This window comes from Dipodomys merriami, unplaced genomic scaffold (genome assembly GCF_024711535.1).
Source record: "Dipodomys merriami isolate MVZ:Mamm:240054 unplaced genomic scaffold, mDipMer1.0.p SCAF_52, whole genome shotgun sequence".
Lineage (NCBI taxonomy): Eukaryota > Metazoa > Chordata > Mammalia > Rodentia > Heteromyidae > Dipodomys > Dipodomys merriami.
The window spans coordinates 1,292,081-1,314,607 of record NW_027206091.1 but is presented as its reverse complement, the minus strand read 5'-3'; the positions used below and the strand labels follow the sequence as shown (position 1 = coordinate 1,314,607).

At 35.8% G+C, this 22,527-nt stretch overlaps 1 protein-coding gene across 3 annotated transcripts in view; it reads left to right on the top strand.

The window, feature by feature from the left end:
* The window catches only part of Zcwpw2 (zinc finger CW-type and PWWP domain containing 2), a 105,215-nt gene that overhangs the window by 72,677 nt on the left and 10,011 nt on the right, over positions 1-22,527 (top strand). For all 3 annotated transcript variants that reach the window (XM_069998507.1, XM_069998506.1, XM_069998508.1), the window contains 3 exons: positions 5,917-5,963; positions 15,018-15,076; positions 17,524-17,591. In XM_069998507.1, the coding sequence (XP_069854608.1) occupies positions 5,917-5,963; positions 15,018-15,076; positions 17,524-17,591 (174 nt within the window). The remainder of the gene's footprint in view (positions 1-5,916; positions 5,964-15,017; positions 15,077-17,523; positions 17,592-22,527) is intronic.

Here is a 22,527-nt window from a genome sequence, read left to right as displayed (position 1 = left end):
AGAGATGTGGAGAGATAAAAGGAGAGTGAACTTAACTAAGTCCTAATCTCACACAGGGAAATGGATAGGACAGAATGATAGGAGAGAGATTTTAAAAAACAACAAGAAAAAATGGAAAAACAAAAGTTTTAATTTAAGAAAATGAAACACTTAAAAATTATGTAAGTATAAAGTAATGATATTGAGAGAAAAAAGGATAGGATGAGAGGAGGGGAGAAATAAAAAGGAAAAATGAAAAAATAAAAAATAAAAATTCTTAAAATTGGAATACTTGAAAATTAAATAGTTATAAAGAAATAATACTACTATTAAAGAAGTTAAGCCTAAGAGGTTGTGAATTAAGTAACAAATTTCTGGTTAAGTATGTACACAATGAAGGATAAGATCTAATAATTGAAGACAGGTATATATCTGGGGTTGAACAGAACAGCAATTAAGTCACGTAAAAAAATAAAGGAAAAGAAAAAAGAAAAAAAGGTACCAAAAGGTCAAAAGAGATTTTTAAAAATAAAAATAAAAAGCACACACACATACACACCTAAAATAAAAATTATGAAAGAAAAAAATAATAGAAAACAATTTTTTAAATAAAAAAATAGGTAGACAAAAGAGTTCTTTGATTTTTTGTGTGTGTGTGTGTGGGCGGAGGGTGGGGGGAGATCTTGTATCTCCCCTGTGTCTGTAACCAGTCTCTTGGTGGAGCCTCTGGTCTGCTTGTGGTGTTTGGTTTTCCTATGGCTTAAGTGATTTCTTAAGTCAGTTTGTTTGAGCAGGCAGAAAAATGCTCTGTGTTACCCAGGACTTTGTGATCCTCCTCCCAACCTAGTTCAGTGGGAGGAAGATCTGCTTTGAGGCAGATGGCTGCTTCCTCTAGCTTCGAGTTGCTGTGATGTGGCTAGGTTCTGGGTAGAGTTGAGGCCTATCAGCAATCAGTAGATTTTCCCTGAGGGGCTAGCTCCTGAGACACTCACAGAGCCCAGCCTGGAACCATTCTCAGGGTTTATGTTTACTGAGCTTCAGTCATTTGTTTATCCTGCAATGGGGAAGGCAGTCTCTGGCTCTGTTTAACCAGTGAAGAAAGTCACTCCTCAGGATGCCGAGCTAATCTCTGCCTGGGCAGGATGACTTTCCCCTGGGAGGAGCTGAGCCTGTCAGGTAAGGTCAGGTTCCTGTGACTTGCTGAATGGCTCTAATTGTTTTCTTCCAAGGCCTGAGTTAGAGCTAGCTGTTTGACCAGGCCATTGTCAGATGGAGATCTTCTCTGGTGGTGGGGGAGGAGCTGCCATCCCACCATGGCTCTGTAAGAAGGAGTGAGGATGTCAGGGTTTTACTCATGCCAGACTCCTGATTCCTGGGCCTTCCCTGGTCCGAGTTCAGCAGGATAAAGTTTTATGCTCCTTGTCAGTTCTTGCTCATGGTGAGTAGAATCAGCTCACAAGCCGCGTCTGGTGCCTTTGTCCCGGACTCTCTTTGTTGGTATGGGGCTGGGCCGCTGCTGCTAGCAAGTGCTCAGATCTGTCTCCTTGACCAAGCTGCCTGGATTTTCCCTCTCTGGCCAAACCCTCTGTACTGTGATGGCACACTTGGTGTGATTTTCTAGCCTAGGACTGTTCACTGGAACACTAAAACTGCTTTCTATGTGAGAGCGTATTTAGCCTCCAGCTTCTTCTCTGCCATCTTCCTCCAGTCCTAATGTCTGTATTTTTTAAATTATGTTTTAATATTATCATATACAATGTGGTATGTGTTTACTTGTACATTTATAAATTAAATTTAGCTTCCACAGATGAGAGAAAATATATTTCCTTTGCCTCTCTGGGCTGATTTACTTAATTTCTTCCAGATCCATTTTTTATTTTTGCAAATGATGTATATAATTCTAATGGATGAGTAAAATTCCATTGTGTATATAGGCCACATTTTCTCAATCATTTCATCCACTGAGAGGAATCTGGGTTCTTTCCATACTATGTCTATGGTGAATAGTGTAGCAGTGATCATAGTTGTGCAAATGGCTTTAGTGTCCCCTGATTTGAAATCTCATGGATAAAGGCCCAAGAGTGACATTGCTGGATCATAGGGTAGTTGTTAATTTTTTTTGAGAAATTTCCAAACTGTTTTCCAGAGTAGTTACATCAACCTCCATTCCCAAAATATATTAGATCTCCGTTTGCCCCCACATCTGTTCCAGCCATCTGTTCACCCAGTTATGGCTTATTTGCTGGTGAATTGGAGTCAAGAGTCTCATGGACTTGTCTCAGCTGGCTTTGAATCACAATTCTCAGATCTCAGCCTCTTAATTAGTTAGTATGTAAGCATGAGTCACTAGCTCCTGGCTTGGGTCTGCTTTCCACTAGCAGTAGTCTTGGTTTACTAACGATTATGAACTATGTATTCTCTATTTTGTGTGGGAACTATTTTATCTCGTGTCCTTTCCATCCCTTTCCAGAGTTCTTGGAGAATAGTTATTTTCTGATTGCTACTATAGTAGTTCATTTTCTTGCTAAAATCATAGAATTTGATGTAATTCATTTTATTGTTGAGAGCTGTGCTCTAAGTACTTTCTTTTTGTCTTGAGGGCTCCAAAGTAGTGAGACATGACCAGATTCCCACTAATTATATCTTTGTCAAAATATAATCAGTCTCTTCACTGTTTATAAAATAGCTGTATTCGTTCTTGCATCTGCTTGACACCCAGTGTAGGGTCTGATATAGTAATCAGTTTCTCACCATATTTTAAAAGGTAGTTTTTGAGGCCATTATGTAGACATTTCACAAATAAATTAAGTACATTAAAAGCATTCACATTTCATCACAGCCATTTTGAGGATTTTTTTCACCTATTAGATTTTTATTCCAATCTAGAAATAATTGTTCTAATATTATCCATATTCTTTTGATTCTGCATGAATTTACACATTATTGTTTAATACAACTCTTTCATTGTTAAAATGTACAGCATTATTAAGTGATTTATAATAAAACATAATGAGATTATAAATTAATCTGATTTACTTAATCAGATTATAATAAATCACAAAGCTACTTCCACATGATTTAGTTTTTGTGGTATTAACTAACCATGGCTCCAACTTAGTAACTCTTCTACTGGTACTTAAAAGCTTTTGATCATACAGAAATACTCATTTTATTTTCTGAAAACTAAGCAAAGCTGAAAAGGAAGGAGATAGGGTCCACAAAGCTCTCTGATGCTATGACTCTAGTTACTTGAAGATCTCCCATAAAGTCTCACATGCCAAAGGCTCCAGTCTCCCAAAAGCTCTACCCGGGAACAAAACACATGGACCTTTAAAGGAAATTCACTTTCAAATTATAGCACTTACTTCTAGAATTTAAGTAGTTTTATATTTTATGTTTAAGGTTATAATATATTTTGAGTTAATTTTTGTAAGGTCTACATTTTCATTTTTTTTGCATGTAAGTATCTATTATTAAAGAACCATTGTCATTGTCTTTTCTATATTATCAAAGATCTGTTAAGTATATTTATGTTGGTCTATTGCTGAGCTCTCTATTCTGTGTCATTAATCCATTTGTCTATTCTTTCACAATACCACATTGTTTTGATTACTTGAGCTTTATTGTACGTCTAAATTGGGTCAGTCAGTTTTCCAACTTTTTTTCAACACAGAGTTGTTGCAAGTCTTTCTCCTCTTTATTTAAACTTCAGAATCAGTTTGAAGATTTCCTGCTGAAATTTTAATTGGGATTGTGTTAGATCTATAGATCAATTTGGGGAGAATTAACATCCTGAAATGAGTGAATCTTCCTAGCCATGAACATAAAATCTATCCACATTTATTATTATTTATTTTTTAACCTGTCTCTTTGGAGATTTATAGTTTTCCTTTAGAGTTTAAACATGGTCTGTTAGATTCATTTCTAGGTATATCATGTTTGGTAGAATTAAAGTAAGTAATACTGTGTTTTATCATCAAATTCACTTGATCATTTATGGTAAGAGAATAGTTATGGACGTTTGTATGTTTACCTTGTTTCCCTCAATTTTCTTCTAACTAGTTTCAGGAGTTTTCTTTTTCATTAATATTTTTGGATTTTCTACATAAGTAATCATGTATTCTGTGAACAAACACAACTTTTATTTAGTCCTTCCAAACTTTATATTTTTATTTTTTATAACAATAGTTATAAATTCCAGCGTCATTGAAAAGGGTGGTTTAGAAGGGCAGTTAAATATGTTAACCTTAGATTGTTTTGAAATATTCTTGATAAAATTAGGTAAGTTCCTATTTCTCTTTTAGTTTGCCGAGTTTGTTTTTTTTTTAATTATGAGTAAGTGTTGGATTTTTGCCAAAGTCTTCTCATAGTAGGGTCAGGTGTTTTGTTTTTCTCTTTAGTCTGTTTATGGGAAAAATTATTTTAATCTATTTTCAGTTGTTGAGACATCCTACATCTTTGGTTAAGTCTAACTTTATCATTGTATAGAATTTTCTTTCTATATTATTTGCTAACATTGCCTTTTATTAACAAATTTTACATCTCTGTTTATATTTATTCATCTAAACTTTTATTTTTTTATTATGTATATCTGTTTATGTGCTAGGGAAGTGCTGGTTTTGCTAAGTGAAGTAGTAAATATTTCTTCTGCTTCTATCTTTTGGAAGAGTTTGTATAGAATTGGTATAATTATATTGTTAAATGTTTGGTGGAATCAAGCTGGGCCTGGGGGTTTAGTTTAGAAGATTATTGACTCAATTTCTTTAGTAGATTTAGTCCTATTCACATTGCCTAGTTCTTCTTGTGAGTGTTGGCAGATTATATACTTCAAAACTGATGATTTCATATAGATTATCAAATTTATGGGCATAGTGCACAGTATATTTTATCATCCTTTTAGGCCTATGGTATGTGTAACAGTGACTCCTCTTTATTTTCTGATATTAGTAATCTACAGTTTCTTTTTTTCTTCATGCTTACTTGCTTTTATAGTTAATCTTATCATGGGGAGTTTCAGTTGGGTCCTTGGTTTTGCTTTTGAAATGGGTTTTACTCAACTCTCCTGACTTGGCTTGCTAAAATAAGTCATTGGGTCCAGGAGCCAGAAAGTTCTTGTCATATCAGAGTAAGTATTTAAGGATGATCACCTAGGAGACTTAAGCAGGAGTAATTTTGTTAATACAAAGCAAAAGTGCATCCTCTAGATGAAGTTTCTAGATAAAAGGGGTGATCACTCCTTGAAAAGCTCATGCTTGTAATCCTATCTAGTGTGGAGGCTGATATCTGAAGATCGATCATAGGAAGCCAACCTGGTTACAAAAGTCTTTGACATTCTTATCATCAGTTAACCACAAAAAGCCAGAAGAGGAGGTGTGGCTAAACTGGTAGAGTGCTAGCCTTGAACACAAAGGCTCAGCGGCAGTGTCCAGGTCCAGAGTTCTAGCCCCAGGACCAGTGCAAATAAAATTAATTAATTAATTATTGAGCCAAATGTATTAGTGTCATGGCTCAAGTAGGAGAGTGTCTGACTAACAAGCACAAAGCCCCAGTTCATTACCCCTCCCTCCAAGTTCTTATTCAAAATCTTGCATATAATAGATGTGCATGTCATAATATCCTGGATTTAATTCCTGACACAATATATTCAAGAACATTGCAAGCTGACAAGAGCCTAGCAATCAGGCATAATAGATGCTATCTTAAGGAAGTGCAACTAACCAATGAAAGTTAGAGGAAGGTTTTCAAACACAGGTATCAATTCCAGCTATTATTACTTTGGATTGGTTAGCTCTATTCAACTTCAGCCTACTAAATTTTTTAGAATTTTCACTTAAAGGACCACTGGAAACAAAGTACTGTAGTAATTGTTTAATTATGCCTTCATTTGAGTGGGATTACAGACACTTTTGAAATGTCTTTTGTTTGATTATTTTGTAGATAAATCCAAAGCGGATAGCAAAGTTGCTATGATGGCCAAGAAAAGGGTAAGATCATGTTTTTTTAAAAAAAATTATAAATGAACTTTAAATTCTATTTGTGTGATGCTATTTTACAAAGAAAATAAAATTATTTTAAAACTATGACAAATTATCTATTTTTTCTTCCAAAGGTTAGTTGAGCATATATTTGTTTTCTTAGATTGACTCTACAAAACCAACATTTATGATTACTTGTATCAGTGTTTCAGAATTGGGAAATAGAACAGTAGAAATAAGAGGACAAGTGAACAATTACTTTCCTTTAAATAATTGTTTATTTTATATCATATACATACTCATATGCAAAAATGTTTCTTATGCATACTCATATACTAAAGTGTTTTTTCTTCTACTTTAAATTGCTATAGTATTTACAGATTATCTTATGGAAATTTTAAATAATTGGAGTTTAGTATGGGTATTGTATCACTCATTTGAAATTTTTGTTTTGTTTTATTTTTGTCTTATTTGGTTACAAGTTCTCATCATGTAGCCCAGATTGGCCTGAACTTGCTATACTTCTGCTATCCAAGTGCTGGGAATATAGATATGTTATTACCATCGGGCATTTCAACCAGTTTTTTTTTTTTTGGGGGGGGGGTCAGGTCGTGAGGCCTGAACTCTAGGCCTGGGCGCTTTCCCTCAGCTCTTCGGCTTAAGGCTAGTGCTCTACCACTTGAGCCACAGTGCCACTTCCGGCTTTTTTCTTTTTGCTTATGTGGTGCTAAGGAATCAAACTCAGGGCCTCATGCATGCAAGGCAAGCGCTCTACCACTGAGCCACCTTCTCAGCCCCTCAACCAATTTTTTTGAACACAGTCTTTTTCATGAAAAGTTATAAACTCAGTAGAATTTCTGAACTATTTCTCTTTTTAAAAATTGAATATATTCTGAATATGTGAAGAAATGCTTACTTACTGTCAAAAATACGATTTATATAGCATGAACCTTGATGTTCTCAAGTGGCCATGCTTTTATGGGACACTACTGAAAAACATACATAGAACAAGTTCTTCCAGTTCACAATAAAATGAATTATGGTGTAAAGGAAAGATGATGGTAGGATTTCCTATGCTGACTGGTGGAATTGGACAGGGCAGACCCTAGGGAGTTTCAACAAAGGTGATTAGGCATGAATCTAGAGATGACTGGGAAATTGGATGGGCATCATTTTGTGTGTGTGTGTGTGTGTGTGTGTGTGTGTGTGTGTGTGTGTGTGTGTGTGTGTGTGTGTGTGTGTGTGTGTATGTGTGTGTGTGTGTGTGTGTGTGTGTGTGTGTGTTATAAGTCCTTTGAAAACCAGACTGTTTCAGATTGGTACTAGTGGCCTTAAACCTAACTACTCACAAGGCTGAGATCTGAAGGATAGAGATTTAAGACAGGAAAGTCCATGAGACTGTGTATCCTATCCAAAGTAACCAGCATCATAGATACCATGGTTTTGTTATCTAATACACACACACACACATACACTCACACAAGTGTGTGTGAGTGCTGGAATTTGAACTCTCTGCCTTGCACTTCCTGGTAGGCACTGTATCACTTCAGTCACACCCCCACACGTTGTTGCTTTAGCTATTTTTCAAGTAGGGTCTTTAGGCCTGGGACTCTTCTCAGACAGTTATCATCCTATCTAAAGTATCTCTTATAATTTGGAGGTCAGGCACATGTCAACATACCTGGCTGATTTATTGAGTCAGGGTCTCACTCACTGTCTTCCCTGTCTGGTCTTAAACTTTCATCTTTCTTCTCTCAATTATCAGGGATTACCCCTGGAAGACAGAATTTTAGAATCATTGGGAAGTTACCATCTTAATTAAAGATTAAAATTTTTTAAGTTGATGTATTTATTTACAGCCATTTTTCTATTATGTGTTTAGTTTTATAGTTATAATTGTTGATAATTATAATATATTTACAGTTTTCATCATCACAAATATTTTCCACATTGTTTTATGTTTTTTAAAATTACTTTTAGAATTTGTTTATGGACTAGGAAATTTTAAGAATGAGTGTGGATGGGATAGATTGGAGAAGGGAATATGCATCAAGACTCATTCATTGTACACACAAATAGACATAATAAATTGAAACCCCTTTGTACAACTATTTGAAGATCATTTTTAAATATTTGAAAAATAAAACTATTTAAAATTTCTGGATAATTTTACCCTGCAAAAGAGTGAGGTTTTTTAGCTAATGATAATTACAATTCACATAGTACAAGAAAATATCTAGACATTACAACTAAATACAGACATCTTAATGAATTTAAAGTCATTGATTCATACTTGTTCAACAACTCATTTTGGAGATTCTATAATTTTTCTAGTCTCTTTGATTCTCTTCACTTTTCTTTATTTACCTGGTATAATTTCAAATTAGAAAAGGACTTCTTTTTCAGCTTATTCTGTCTGTCTGTCTTACATATAGAAATTATGTGGCTATGTCTTTTTCCTAATGCTTATTAGTGTCAATAATTTAGTTAATGCCATTTAAAAGATAAAAATTTATGACCACTCTCTTGATTTATACATTTATGAACAAACAATTTAGGGTATTATACCTTATGATGAAAAAATTTTCTCTAGAGTTATTAACAAATTCTTCATAGCAAGCAGAAAATTTTCATTAGCTTGGTTAGTAGGAGAAGTTGTTTACAATTTATGACTGAATATCTAGATGTTCCTGTTAATTACTAAGCTCGCAATTATTAATATGGAATTTATGTACTTCAAGTCACTTAATTTACTTAGCTTTATATGCATATTTCCCCAAAGATAAATATTCTATCAGATCCTTACTGTTGGTTTCTAATCCTAGGCAGAGAGAAAGCTCAGAAAATACTAGAAAGCAGTGAACCCTTCAGAAAAGTCACAGTTGGGTTTAAAATTCATTTAGTTTCCTTTTGGAAACTACATTTTTTTTGTAAACTAAAGTGTTTTTCAGATGTAATCATTGAGATTTTCCATCACAAGTTTTGCATTTTCTGTATTGTTAGATTAGTTTTCTTTCAGTTGTCAAAGAATAAAATTTCAATAAATTGAATTTAAAGATCTAATTGGTTTTATTAGCCATTCATAAATCAGTCAGTAGGATATAACAGAATGGTCATATCAGCTTTTGAAAGCAGCCCCAGCAGTATAGAGATAGCTTAACATAAAAGGCAGATTGCTTAATATCAGACTATTTACAGCTGTTTTCCTTGTGTGGGTTACAATAGAGAAAGTTTCTTTAGCATGCTGGCTCAGGTTAACTGGACCCCTTTAGATTGGTTGTGGTAAGTCTTTTATTATTACTATTTACTTTTTAAATCATCTGTAAGTAGTTGTACAAAGAAGGTGCTGTGTAACAAAGCAGTTTATTAATACAATGCATCTTGATCAGTGTCACCCCTTCAACATTCTCCACCCCTTTCCCTTACTTTTCTTAATGTTGTGATATATACAATGAATTCTTGAATACATTCCCACCTTCTCCCCTCTTCCCTTCTTACTCCCCCACTTAGATGTACCCATTTCCTGGTGTTGGTTTTGTTGGGCTTTGACCTTATCCTTCTACAAGATTATACTATTTGAGCTCTCCATAGAGTCTATACTATACTTCAGTTAATCCATTAGTAAACAATTGTATACCACCCAGTGTATTTACTTATGGATGCGTCATAGGCCCATTCTAGCTAGATCGTGGTAAGTCCTCTGCTTCTGAGAAAACTAGCCTGTTCTAAGTTCAGTGTGGTTATTTGGCACCTAGAAAAAGTGACTCTATCCTGGTTTGTTGAAGGAGCCTCCTTAACAGTGGCCTCCCTCCTTCCCTCCCTCCTTCCCTCCCTCTCTTCCTTCCTCCCTCCCTCCCTCCCTCCCTTCCTTCCTTCCTTCTTTCCTTCCTTCCTTTCTTTCTCTTTCTTCATTTATTTATTTTGTCAGTTGTGGGGCTTTAACTCCCAGCCTAAGCACCATCTCTGAGCCTCTTTGTGCTCAATTTGAGCACAATTTTGAGCCATAGTGCCATTTCTGGTTTTTGAGTGGTTAATTGGAGATAAAAATCTCACAGGGACTTTTCTGCCTGTGTTAGCTCTGAACCATGATCCTCACATCTCAGCCTCCTCAGTAGATTACAGGCATGAGCCACCAGCACCTGGCTTCCCATACATTTTATTTAACACCCTTCATTTGTCTGGATAGCTAACAGTGAAATATATTGTGTTAAAAAAGGAAGTTTTTTTTGAGAGTTTAATGTTTTGTTTTCTGTATATTCTGGATATTAGGCCATTGTCTGATGGCAAAAACCTTCTCCCATTCTGTAGGCTGTATTTTTAGCTTGTTGCCTATGTTCTTTGCCATGCAGAAACTTTTTTGATGCAGTCCCATTTATCAAGTCTTTTTCTCTTTGATTTGCTGTACTTCTGGATCTTTATTCAGAAAGTTTCTACCTATGCCCACCCAGGAGTGCTACTCTTTCCTGTAATAATTTCATGGTTTCAGATCTTACATTAAGGTCTTTAATTCATTTTGGATTGATGCTATGGTAAGGTGATATATAAGAATCTAGTTTCAGTTATCTGTATGTGGATATCTAGTTCTGCCAACACAATTTATTGAAGAGATAATCTTTCATCCAGCCTAAGTTTTTGGCTCCCTTATTGAATATTAAATGGTTGCAGGTCTGTGGGTTTATTTCTGTGTCATCTACTCTGTTCCATTGATCTTCAGGCCTGTTTTTGTGCCAGTACCAAGCTGGATTTTTAATTACGATAGCTCTGTAAGAGTTTGAATTTGGAATTTAAGGGAAATCACAAATAATGCAGTTTCTTAGAAAGCCAAAATCCAAGTTCAGCAAAATAAAATACCAGGAAGCAGGTACTTGGGAAAGGGGTAGGTGACTAAAGGGGAGAAGAGGGGCAAAATGAAGATGGTAGTTGATTTATAGCCGATAAAATTTAAGAGTGAGGGAAATGGTGTTTAGGGGAGGAATGGATGAGAATGTTGAAAGAGATGACATTGATGTCAATATATTGTATTTATAAGCTACTTTGTTAAATTGTAACTGTTCTGTACAACTACTTAAGGATAATAATAATAAATTAAAATTAAAATAATGAGAATAAAAATTGCCCAGAAGAAAAAAGATAGGAACCTGAATTTCTAAGTTTTATCCTAGGTATAGATATTCAAAGATCATGAAGACTTTCATACTATTGAGACATGTTTCTTCTGTTGTTTGTGTTGTGAAGAGCTTACAAAACCCTTATGGCATCCTGACCTTCCTGGTTCTGTAGCTGACAGAAACATAGAGTTGCAGCTGTATAACAGGCATTGCCTGCTTAGTGTTGCAACTCAGCAGCAAACAATGCCTGCCAATGTTGCAGCTACACTGAAGGCTATGCAGCTATAGCCTTCTTAGATTCTTATCTCAGGAATTCAGCAATAAAGTCCACTGATGAGAGAAGATGAGTGCAGAGAAATTTACTAAGAAGAGAAGCATCTCATTCGAAAACCATAGCTGCTGTGTGTGGGCGTGTGTGCGCGTGCATGCGTGTGTGTGTGTGTGTGTGTGTGTGTGTGTGTGTGTGTGTGTACAGCCTTGTGCACTCTGTGGCTTGAGTCTAGGGCTGTGCTCTGATTGCTTGTCCCTTTTATGATTAGGTATTTAGGAAGGTGATTTTGTATTGGTCAGTTCCCAACACTTGATTGGTTGTTCATTTCTAATCTGATCCCTTTTGCAAATCCTCTCCCCAATATCGTGGAAAAGTTATTGGAACTAGAAGAAGAAGCTAGATAGGGACAGAAGCAATAGTCAAAACAATGTGTGTTTTGCAACTGATTTCTGCTTGCTAGACCAACATACTGTCCAGGGGCCTTGGGTCTTAACTAATCTACCTTTTCATTATAAGTAAAGTACCTGGAAGTGAAGCACTTCTTTACTATATTAGAGCTCCTTGAAGTTTCCTGTTACTCCTATCTTCAGCCACAATTGGAGGTGTTAAAATCTTTCATGCCTTTTGTTCAAGATGACCTAGTGACCAACTTCTATTTTTAGGGAAAGGACTTTCCTATGTGTCAGCTCACAGCTTGAATATACATTATGGTGTTTTATCCTTCTGTCATCAAAGCTGAGAAATATACAGGACAGCATCAAGTCAGAGCATATAAATCTGATATGAACATAATGTCTGTGTTTTTAACTTAAAGGCATTTCTAGTCAATGATCTTAATTATTATTATAGGAATATTTTTCTTTTCAGGTACTTTCTATACATATATGCTTCCACATTTCATCCTTCTATCAGAAGAAGAATTAATAATCTGATGGCTAAAATAAATGGCATTTATAGCCTGTTATATTTGTTGGATGTGAAAGTACCAGAACAATGCTTCATAAACTTTAGTTTGCTTAAGAGTTGCCTGAGAAGCTTATTTAAACACACAGACCAAGGTCTTATTCTGGAGTTTCTGATTCAACAAACCTAGTGTGCACAAGAATTTGCATTTCAAACATGCTCTCAGGTGTAGACCACTGAGTCATACTGTGTTTTTTTTGTTTTTTGTTTTGTTTTGTTTTGTGGATGACACTGGGCTAGACAAGAGAATTGTCTATGCAATCATGGGAAATGAACTGGAAAGGATATGATAGGTAAGAATTACAGTATCTACATACATATAGTGAGTTAGTAGTCTCCATCCCACCCCCCCAAAAAAAAGTCTGCTCAGAGCCTAAGACTGTCACTTCATTTGAAATAAAGGTATTTGTGGATGAAATTGCAGGGAGAATATTGTGATCATATAATATGGGATTAGGTAGGCCCTCAATGTAATAATTATCCTCATAGAACATAGCCAACAGAACTATAAGGTGTTACATTTCTATCACCTTATCAGTTTTGTGCTAATTTATTATAAAAATGCTGGTTTGGAAACTAGCATACCTGAAGATCAACCATACTAAAAGGTTAAGTTCTCTCAGTTATATACTATAAAGAAAAAAAATGAGTTCATGGCCCAGTGTGAAATAATTACAAACTAAATTGGAAACAAATGTAAATAAGTTGTGACATTGTTCAAAAAGAAATGTACTCTTTATCTGACATATAACTGTAACCCTTTTGTACATCACCTTTATAATAACAATAAAATATATGAAGAAAAAAATAAAATTAAAAAAGAATTATTTTTACAGAAAAAGACCCTGAAATGCAGAGTGGCCTTTTCAGCTGCATTTTTAAAGTATTTAATTTGTGTCAGATTCTTTCTAGATATTAGAGTGGTCAAGTGACTTAACAGAATTGATAAGGGTTGGCATTCAATTTTGCCATGCTGAATCTTGCTCCTTTTTGTCAAACTTTGTTAAAGGTTTGGAGCAGAACACAGAGCATTTTGGCAAATACTGACTAATTTGCTTAGGTTACTGTGGAGTATTTAACAAAGTAGAAAATGAATTTATTGTGCACAACATCAATCTACCAATGTTTAGTTTTTCACTTTGTTACATTACTCATATATTTCTCATTACAATTTTACTTCATAGTCAAAAGTAAAGATAATTTAAGCTAGTACTTAAAAATGACACAGAAGGGGGGTGCCAGTGGCATATGCCTATAATCCTAGCTACTTAGGAGACTGAGATCTGAGGACTGTATTCAAAGCTAGCCTATGCAGGAAAGTGCATGACACTCTTATCTCCAAATAACAACAAAAGAAAAAAAAAGCTGAAAGTGTTGCTCAAGGGGTAGAGTGCTAGCCTTGGGCATGAAAGTTCAGGGACAGTGCCTAGGACATGAATTCAAGCTCCAGTTCTGGCAAATAGCTCTACATTGTTTTGGGAAATAAAGATGAATGATTTACACAATGACATACTTTTTTTTTTACTATGTGCAAATACACAGAAAGAGATTTAGTTACCTTGAGTGTAATGATGTGAAAATAAACTAATTGGTCTGTAGAATTATAATTATTGTACTATGAATCCCTGAATGTCTCAAACCTCTCTTGAGAAATCATTAAAGCATTTTAGATATTTAATCATTCTTTGAATCTTATTAAATTCAGGCCTTTACATTTTCAATAAGTATAGTATTTCTAGCTGCTCAACAATTTGTATATCTTAAAAAGTTGTTTCTACCCTGTTGTTGGTTTAATATCAGTATAATCAAGATCAAGGAGACAGAGTGAACTAGACAAATGAACCAAGAAACAGAACCATACAGATAGGTTAAAAAGAAAATACAAGAAATAAAGAAGTTAGGGCTGGGAAGGTGGCTCAGTGGTAGAGCGCTTGCCTTGCATGCATGAGGCCCTGGGTTCTATTCCTCAGCACCACATAAACAAAAAGAAAAAAGATGGAAGTGGCGCTGTGGCTCAAGTGGTAGAGCGCTAGCCTTGAGCTGAAGAGCTCAGGGACAGCGCCCAGGCCTAGAGTTCAGGCCCCACGACCAGACCCAAAAAAAAGAAAAAAGAAAGAAAAGAAATAAAGAAGTTAACAAGCATTTTGAGGAGAAAATTGCTTTGAAGTCTGGCCTAAGGTTCAGAGGAAATTTTATGAATTCCCTCCAATGTCTAAATAAAAAATGATACTGCTAAAATCCAGACAGCAACAACAACAACACTTCTTTCCCTGGTGGTGTTGTATTGCCTGATCTTTCTTCCATGTTACTGACCATCTAGTTCTCTTTGCATTCATTGGATATATCATTACATGCTTCTGTGATATAATGTTTTTAATTCCTGAAAGGATATAAAACTTAAAGTCATTTTATTCTGTATTTTTATGTGTTTGTGAAGGTGAATAAGGAAAAATGTTACATAATATAGAAGATGTGTGTCCATATCAGACCATATAGCATTCCTGGAAACTGAGGAGATTGGTACAGTTTCAGTGACTAGATTATGAGAATTTTTTGGTAAAGCTTCTAAGTGTGAACCAGTTGTTCTTCAGCTAAATTGTCTGAATTTTATAGGACTATGATTTTACAAGGCCTATTATACTTGTGATATAGAACATGTTATACTTAGCAGATATAATTAATTCCATATGAACTAACTTGATGTTTGTTCTTCTTTTATAGATACATGTTTCCAAAAGTAATATTAAAAAGAAAAAGCCCAAATTTAGAAAAAATAAAAGGTAGACCTTATAAAATTAAATATATAATAATTGAAATGTACAGAATATACTCAATTATTATTTATTTCTTCATATTCCTGATGTTGTTTCATTAGGAAAAAGTGTTCAAAATTTCTAAGAGAGCCAAGTATCAGTAGCTCACACATGTAATTCTATTTGGGAGGCTCAATAGGTTCATGGATTAAAGCCAGACTTGGCATACACGTGAGACCTATTTTTCAATCAGTAGCTGGGCACAGTGGCTTGTGCCTTTCACATGAGATGCATAGGAGCTGAAACTGGGATGATTGTAGTTCTAGGCCAGACAAGGCAGAAAAGTTTAAAAGATTCCTTCTTAAGGAAAAGAAGCTGGGTGTGGTGGTTGCAGGTATGTCGCCCTAGCTGCAATGTTTAGCCTAAAATAGACAGATTGTGGCCCAGTCACACACCAGGAGGATCTATCTCAAACATAACCAGTCAAAAAATGAGTAGAGGCATATCTTAGCAGTAGAGTGGTTGGGCCTGAGTTCAATCCCTACTACCACCAAGTAAAAAATAAAATGAATAAAAGTGTTAGTCTTAGAAGTATGAAAGTTGGGTGTCAGTGGCTCATACCTATAATGCTAACTACTCAGAGGGCCGAGATATGAAGGTGTCAGTTTGAAACCAGTCTTGCAAGAAAAATCAGATTCTTATCTACAACTGACAAACAAAAAGCTGTACATAGAGGCATCGCTCAAATGGTAGAGACCATGCTGTGAACAAAAATAGCTAAACAAGAGCTCAAGATCCTGAATTAAGCTGGATGCAGTTGGCTCATGCCCGTAATCCTAGCTACTGAGGAGGCTGAGATGTGAGGACCATGGATCAAAGCCAGCTTGGACAAGAAAGTCTTTGAGATTCTTTTTTTTTTTTTTTTTTTTTTTGGGTCCAGTCGTGGGGCCTGAACTCTGGGCCTGGGCGCTGTCCCTGAGCTCTTCAGCTCAAGGCTATAGCGCTCTACCACTTGAGCTACAGCATCACTTCCGGCTTTTTTCTTTTTGCTTATGTGGTGCTGAGGAATCGAACCCAGGGCCTCATGCATGCAAGGCAAGCGCTCTACCACTGAGCCACCTTCCCAGCCCGTCTTTGAGATTCTTATCTCCAGTTAATCACAGAAGAGCCAGAAGTGGTGTTGTGGTAGAGACTAGCCTTGAGAAAAAAGGAGCTCAGGGATAGTGCCTAGGTCCAGAGTTAAAGCTCCAAGACAGGCAAAAAAAAAAAATTATGACTTCAAGCCCAAGTAACTACACACACACACACCTTCTTTGTATTTTTTCAGAAAATAAAACTTTCAGTATTTATCTTGGCTATACATCCCAGTAACCTCATCAATAGATATAGAATCTCTAATTATCATAATTATCTCTATTTAAAAGATGGAGGTTTCCAGTTTATTTTCTTACGATCTTCTAGTTAGAGAAAATCCAGTTGCACAAATATTTTCTGGCACAGTAGGAGAAGAATGACTGCAGTTTGACTAAACTGGTTCTGTCATGCTTAGCCATTTACCTGGGTTGCCAGATTTCCCATTTCTTTTGATTTTGTAAACTCCTTAGTTTCTTTACATAATGTAAGAAATAGCTGATACATGTTTTGAATGAAAATTACCTGAGAAAATTACCTGTAGAGAGTGCTTAGTCGATTATCAGTACTTTGTACCTAGTCAGGGCTCAAGCTAAAACAACTTAAACCTTACACCCAAAGTCCAGGAGTCCCACATTAGGTCTGGCACTCTCCTTCATATGCCAAATAAAAAGACAGGATGAAGGGTAGAGAGTGGAAATTTATTACATGACAGTAATGGAAAGACAGCACTTCAGTACATCTCCAGCCATCTTCACTTCAGGTTAAATAAAGAGATTGGGGACAAGAGTAAGAAAAGTATGTGTAGTTAAAATAGTCCCAAGCTACAGGTCTGGCCTGGCTCAATTTTTATCCCAGGAGGAATTCCAGAGAGGTTATTATTACCTTATTATAGTAAAAAGGTTGCCTGAATTTTTGGCAGTTTTCTTTAAAATGATATGAAGAAGACATTGCTTGTTTGAGGAACAGTTTGCCTTCCACACAAGATGTTTATCACTGAAACTTCTCTTTTCTCTTACAAACAGGGTGATTATTACAAAGGGAATGCAACAGAGAATAGCTCAGATCAAAGGTCATAGATACAAAGTTGGGAACTTTTAAATTCACAGGACCCAGCAAAAGCAACTTTTAGATCGACTCTTATAAGATTAATATTAGTTCTCTTTGCTTATTTCACTGCTTAGTACTTATGATATAAGACAGGCAAGAAAAATAACCTTAGATTATATTCCTAGTCTATTACCAATGAATAATGAACACATGTGAACAACCATTTTATATATGCACTTGATGTTACATATAATTAATCTTTAGAAACTAAATCTATCAAACTTTCTTTCTAGGGAAACCATTTTAAAGTGCTCCATTGAAAAAGTTTGCTCTGATGATGCCTTATCAAAGGAAAACATGGGTATGTTACTTACATTGAAGAGTTTTTAAACTGTCTTTATGTTTCTCTTTCCTTGAATTAAATTTTCTCCAACTTTGTCATATGTTTCATTTTTCAAAAGCAAAGAACTAATGGATGTATTATCTGTGGTTAGGACACAGCATCTAAGATTAGGATACTACCACAAGTGCAGCCAAAGAACTACAAAGCAGAATTATATCTTAAGAGGTGAGGTTGTAGCAATTGAGGTCATGGTTGACTGGTTAACAGATTATTACCTGTTATCACCCATAGAGATGAGGTTAGCTGTTAAGGAACTAGTTCATTAAGGCTGTTGGGACTTGTGGTTTTACTATCTGATCAAGAAGCCAAGGAACTGAGGCTCTCTTTTGTGGCCTCTCCTCAAGTGGTTTGATAACTGTACCCTGGCTGCTTTTTATGGGAAGGCATGTGCCTGGCATTTAATCATCTTTGCCCTTCCCAGTTTAGTACTGTCAGTGGAAGGAAATGTATCAGTCTTTATAACCCCAAGGCCCACCCCTGATGTGGAGAGTAGGATCCAGAAGGAGATCTATGACCATTAACTTAAGAGGTCCAGGATGTTGGATCTCTGGGGTTTTAAGAAGTAGATTATTGTGACCCCAGGCACTTCCTTTTTCCTGTTTTACTAACAGTTATGGGAGGAAATGCCAGCAACTCTTTTCACACAAATCTAGGCTTCTCCATTCCAAACTTGGAATTCAAAGGAAGAGAAGGACATAAAGTAATAGCCTGAAATTAATGAATTAATCAACTCATTATGAATATATATACAATTATATAATATATACAATATAATCATATAATATATGACATGTACGGTGGGGGGGAGGGGGGTATAATTGGGTGGGGGGAGGGGGGAGGCTGGGAAGGGAGGTGAAGGGTAAACAAATGAGGAGGCTGCAATGCTTGGTAAGAAATGTATGCATTATCCTGCCCATGTAATTGTAGCCCCTCTGTACAGTATGTTCTCAAATAAAATAAAATAATATTAAAAAAATAATAATATATGACATGTATTATATATTATGTAATTATCACATATTTTATATATTCTACATAATATATAATATATAAAAAATAACATAATATATAGATAATAATAAACTAATAATAAAATATAATATATAAAATATAACTATATAATATAATATAGTATATAAATAAATTAATGAATTGATTCTTGTGGGTAATATAATATAATAAGGGAAATATGAAAATGCAGGAAGAAAGTTTTATGTCTTAAAATTGATTTATTCTTCCTATATTTTCATTAGTATTGAAATTTGGGCAAATGCTTATTTACAAGATAGAGCTTTGGCAGTCATGTTCAAAGCCAGTTAAATCCAGAGTTTTTAGTACCATAACGCTTCTCCCTTGACGTTAGTCACAATGACATTATATTTAAGTTGGCTAATAAGCCACTCATTTATAGTCTCATTCAAAGTAACGGAAACAGGCTGTAAAAGGATGGAATATTTACTTTTTCTCTGTGTGTGTAGGTCCTGAGACTTGAACTCAGGGCCTGGATGCTATCCCTGAGCTTTTTTGTACTCAAAGTTAACGCTGTACCCCTTGAGCCACAGCTTTACTTCCGGTTTTTTGATGGTTAATTGGAGGTAAGAATCTCATGGGCTTTCCTACCTGGGGCTGTCTTCAAACAGTGATCCTCAGATCTCAGGCTCCTAAGTAGCTAGGATTGCAGGACTGAGCCACAGGCAACTGGCAGAATACTTTTTACAACTCTCTCTCCTAACCGATGAAACTATAACAAAACTCTTTTATATCTATCTCTTTTCAAATGTAATCTGCTGCTGTTTTCTAGCTAAGCAGGAAGCTTATTCTTATTTACTTCTTCCCTTTGCCTCACATAATCAGTTCATATGTTCCTGTAGACAGGCAAGACTGTTTGCCCTTGAACTGATTTCCTCCAAGTCAGGATCTGTACCTGAGGCCTTTAAAACAAGGATCTCTCTCCCCTGCCTCTTAGGGATTTATTTAGTGTTACCTCCGTTTCTCTTCCCTTCCTTTTCCTTTCTGAATTCTTTCTTTTTTAAACAGCGATCTTTTCCTAGGTTTCATTGAGCTAACTTCATAACATTGAAATCTATTGTAATCTGCCTGCCTTGACCTGCACATACTTTTTCATCAAGACCATCCATTACAAAAGTCTCTGGCTTCACTTTCACTACTAATAATCAAGAACAGTCTGTCATAATATTTAGAATGGAGGTCACCAGCTGGTGAAAGAATTTACCAAGACAAGTGAATAGGGAAAGCAAAGATTTGTAGGTACAAGAGAGACACAGTTGATAGCTAAGCAGTCAAAGCGATATAGCTGATCACAGACATGATCAGAAGTAGTGTTGCTTTAGACCACTTTTGGTTGGCTATTCCCTGTTTTGTGGAACCTATTGGTTGGCTGTCTCCTTTTCATAACATGACTTAAGTTTCTCTAGTGGGGGATTGTCTTGAACCGTTGGCTTTCAAATCTGTGTTCCATCTGGCCGATCCTGTCCTTGACTTGGTTCCTAATTGCACCAGGGACTTGGTATTTCTCTGTCTACCATGTCACCTAAAATGAGGACTCTTCCACAGACACTTTATCCCCATTCATGGAAATTACAGAATTTTATTAAGGCAAACCCATATTTAAATTGTAAATGTGAAAGTGTACAAAAATGTCCAGAATGACTTATTTCATTAATTGGGATATCAGGTTGAGACAGGTTGGGGATTCACTTCTTCCTAGCAGAATTTGGGATAGGCCTGAGGGTAGTAAAGCTTTGTAAGAAGGAAACAGGAACTATTAAGAATGATAGTTTCATGTTAATTTCTTATTTGAGCTGCAGTTGTTAGATCCTTTCCTATGCCTGCCTACCAATGCCAGTCAAGCAAGAGGTTGCAAGCAACTACACTGCTTCTAAGATGGCTTGATTATTTTAAATCCTCCACTACCTTTGCTGCAGGTAAACAGGCTCATCCAGAAGTCAACTAAAACTTCTCTTTGAGAGATCTAATACAGATAAAGACAGTTACCTCAGGCAATTAGATAAGATTCTAATAGCCCAGTCATGGAGATTTTGAGACACAGAGCCAGTTGAAGGTACAATGCTGGTTCCAGGTGCTAGAAGTGAATAGGCAGTGATTTGATGATTATGGCACAACAAGCATGACAGGAGGATCAAACTGAGCTGAAACCTCTGGTATAAAATCAGTTCATTGCCTGGCTGGTCTGATAATGGGTTGACCTGTACCCCAGTCTTAGGTGTCCTTTCTCTTATATGTTTCAAATAAGGGGATTTGCGTCATTCAATGATCTGATGTGCTTGATAAGTTTATTGTTCTCATTTTTCACATGTGGGTTTGATACACCCATGTATATATTCTTGATTTAAAATAATATATCTATAAGTGGTAATCTTTTATTTGCATAATTAAATTATCAGTCTGCCTCATAGTTTGTATTGGAAAGATGGTGGTCATTTATTTACATAAATAATATGTAGAGTCATTCTGCCTCAGTTTTACACATAAAATGGTGCAAACTGCTGTTGTATAAATGGAGTCACTTAGGCAAGGTACATCCTGAAGGCTATCATTCTATAAAATATGGAATAAGATAAAGCAGGGATCAGCTTGATCTCTACAACATTTTGAAGGAAAGAAGACCTAATCCAGATAAAGGACTTTCTACACACTATCTCACTGTAACCCCTTGTTTTCCATAAAAGCACTTCACACTCTGTGAGCCATAGAAGATGGGAAATTTTAGATAGAAAAGTCTTTATTTTCCTCAGAACCAGCTTTAAATAAATTTCTTTCTTCCCACTAGTTTCTGTCCCCTGAGTTTTTATTAGAGCAGTGAGCAGTGACTATTTCAGATTTTGGTAACATCACCAGTGCACACAGGATACAGTACTATTGAAAAAGTCCTCTACAGCCATGTGGCATCTATTAGGTAGAAGTAATGAATGAAGGCTTCTCACTAGTTGCCCAAACAAAGGGAAGTGAGTCTTACATTCAGTATGACTTTCAAATAATAGGTTTCCTACCCTGTTGTCTTATCCCTTCATCTCCAGTGGACAACTAAACAGCTAGATTATCTAATCCACAGGGTTCTTTCCAAGAGATCACTTCCTAAGAATAGTGTTGGGCTGTTTTCACACTCTTCAAGATTGGTCTTATTTTATTTTTGAAAACACCTACCCATATTTCTGTGAACCCTCAATCCAAGCCTCTTATGTCTTTCATTTCTTCATAGCACTACCAGACCCAGGTCAAGATACTTGTTGCTTAAAAGCCAGTACTTGAAAAGGAAAGTCAGTGGAAAGGAAATCAGGTTTATTTAAAGACCAGCCCCAAGCTAGGCATCTGTGGTGGTTCACACCTGTTATCCTAGCTACTCAGAAGGCTGAGATCTATAGGATAGATATTCAAAGCCAGCCTGGACAGAAACTTCTATATGACTCTATCTCCAATTAAGCAGCAAAATGTTTGACTGGAAGCGTGGTCAAATGGCTGTGCTGCAGCTGTGAGCAAAATCTCAGTGAATGTGTGAGGCCCTAAGTTCAAACCCTGATACTCTATCAACAAAAATAAAATTTAAAAAGGCCAGCCAGGAAAATAGTAGGAAAATTATAGTGGGTGAGTACCATACTCAAAAAGGCATTTTAGAGAAATCAAGTGCACAATGCCTTTTATAGAGGGAGAAATGAAGAATAAGAGAAAGCAGACTGTGCTGAGTAGGGTATTCTAATAAATAGTATCATTCTTTAAATTCTTTATGGCTAGAGTACCAATATACCTCATCCTCCTGAGGCTATTTTCTATAGCTCTTTCGATAGACATCTAACTTTTCTACAAATTAAACCTCAAAGGAACTTACATACTTCATATTAATTGATATACAAGACTA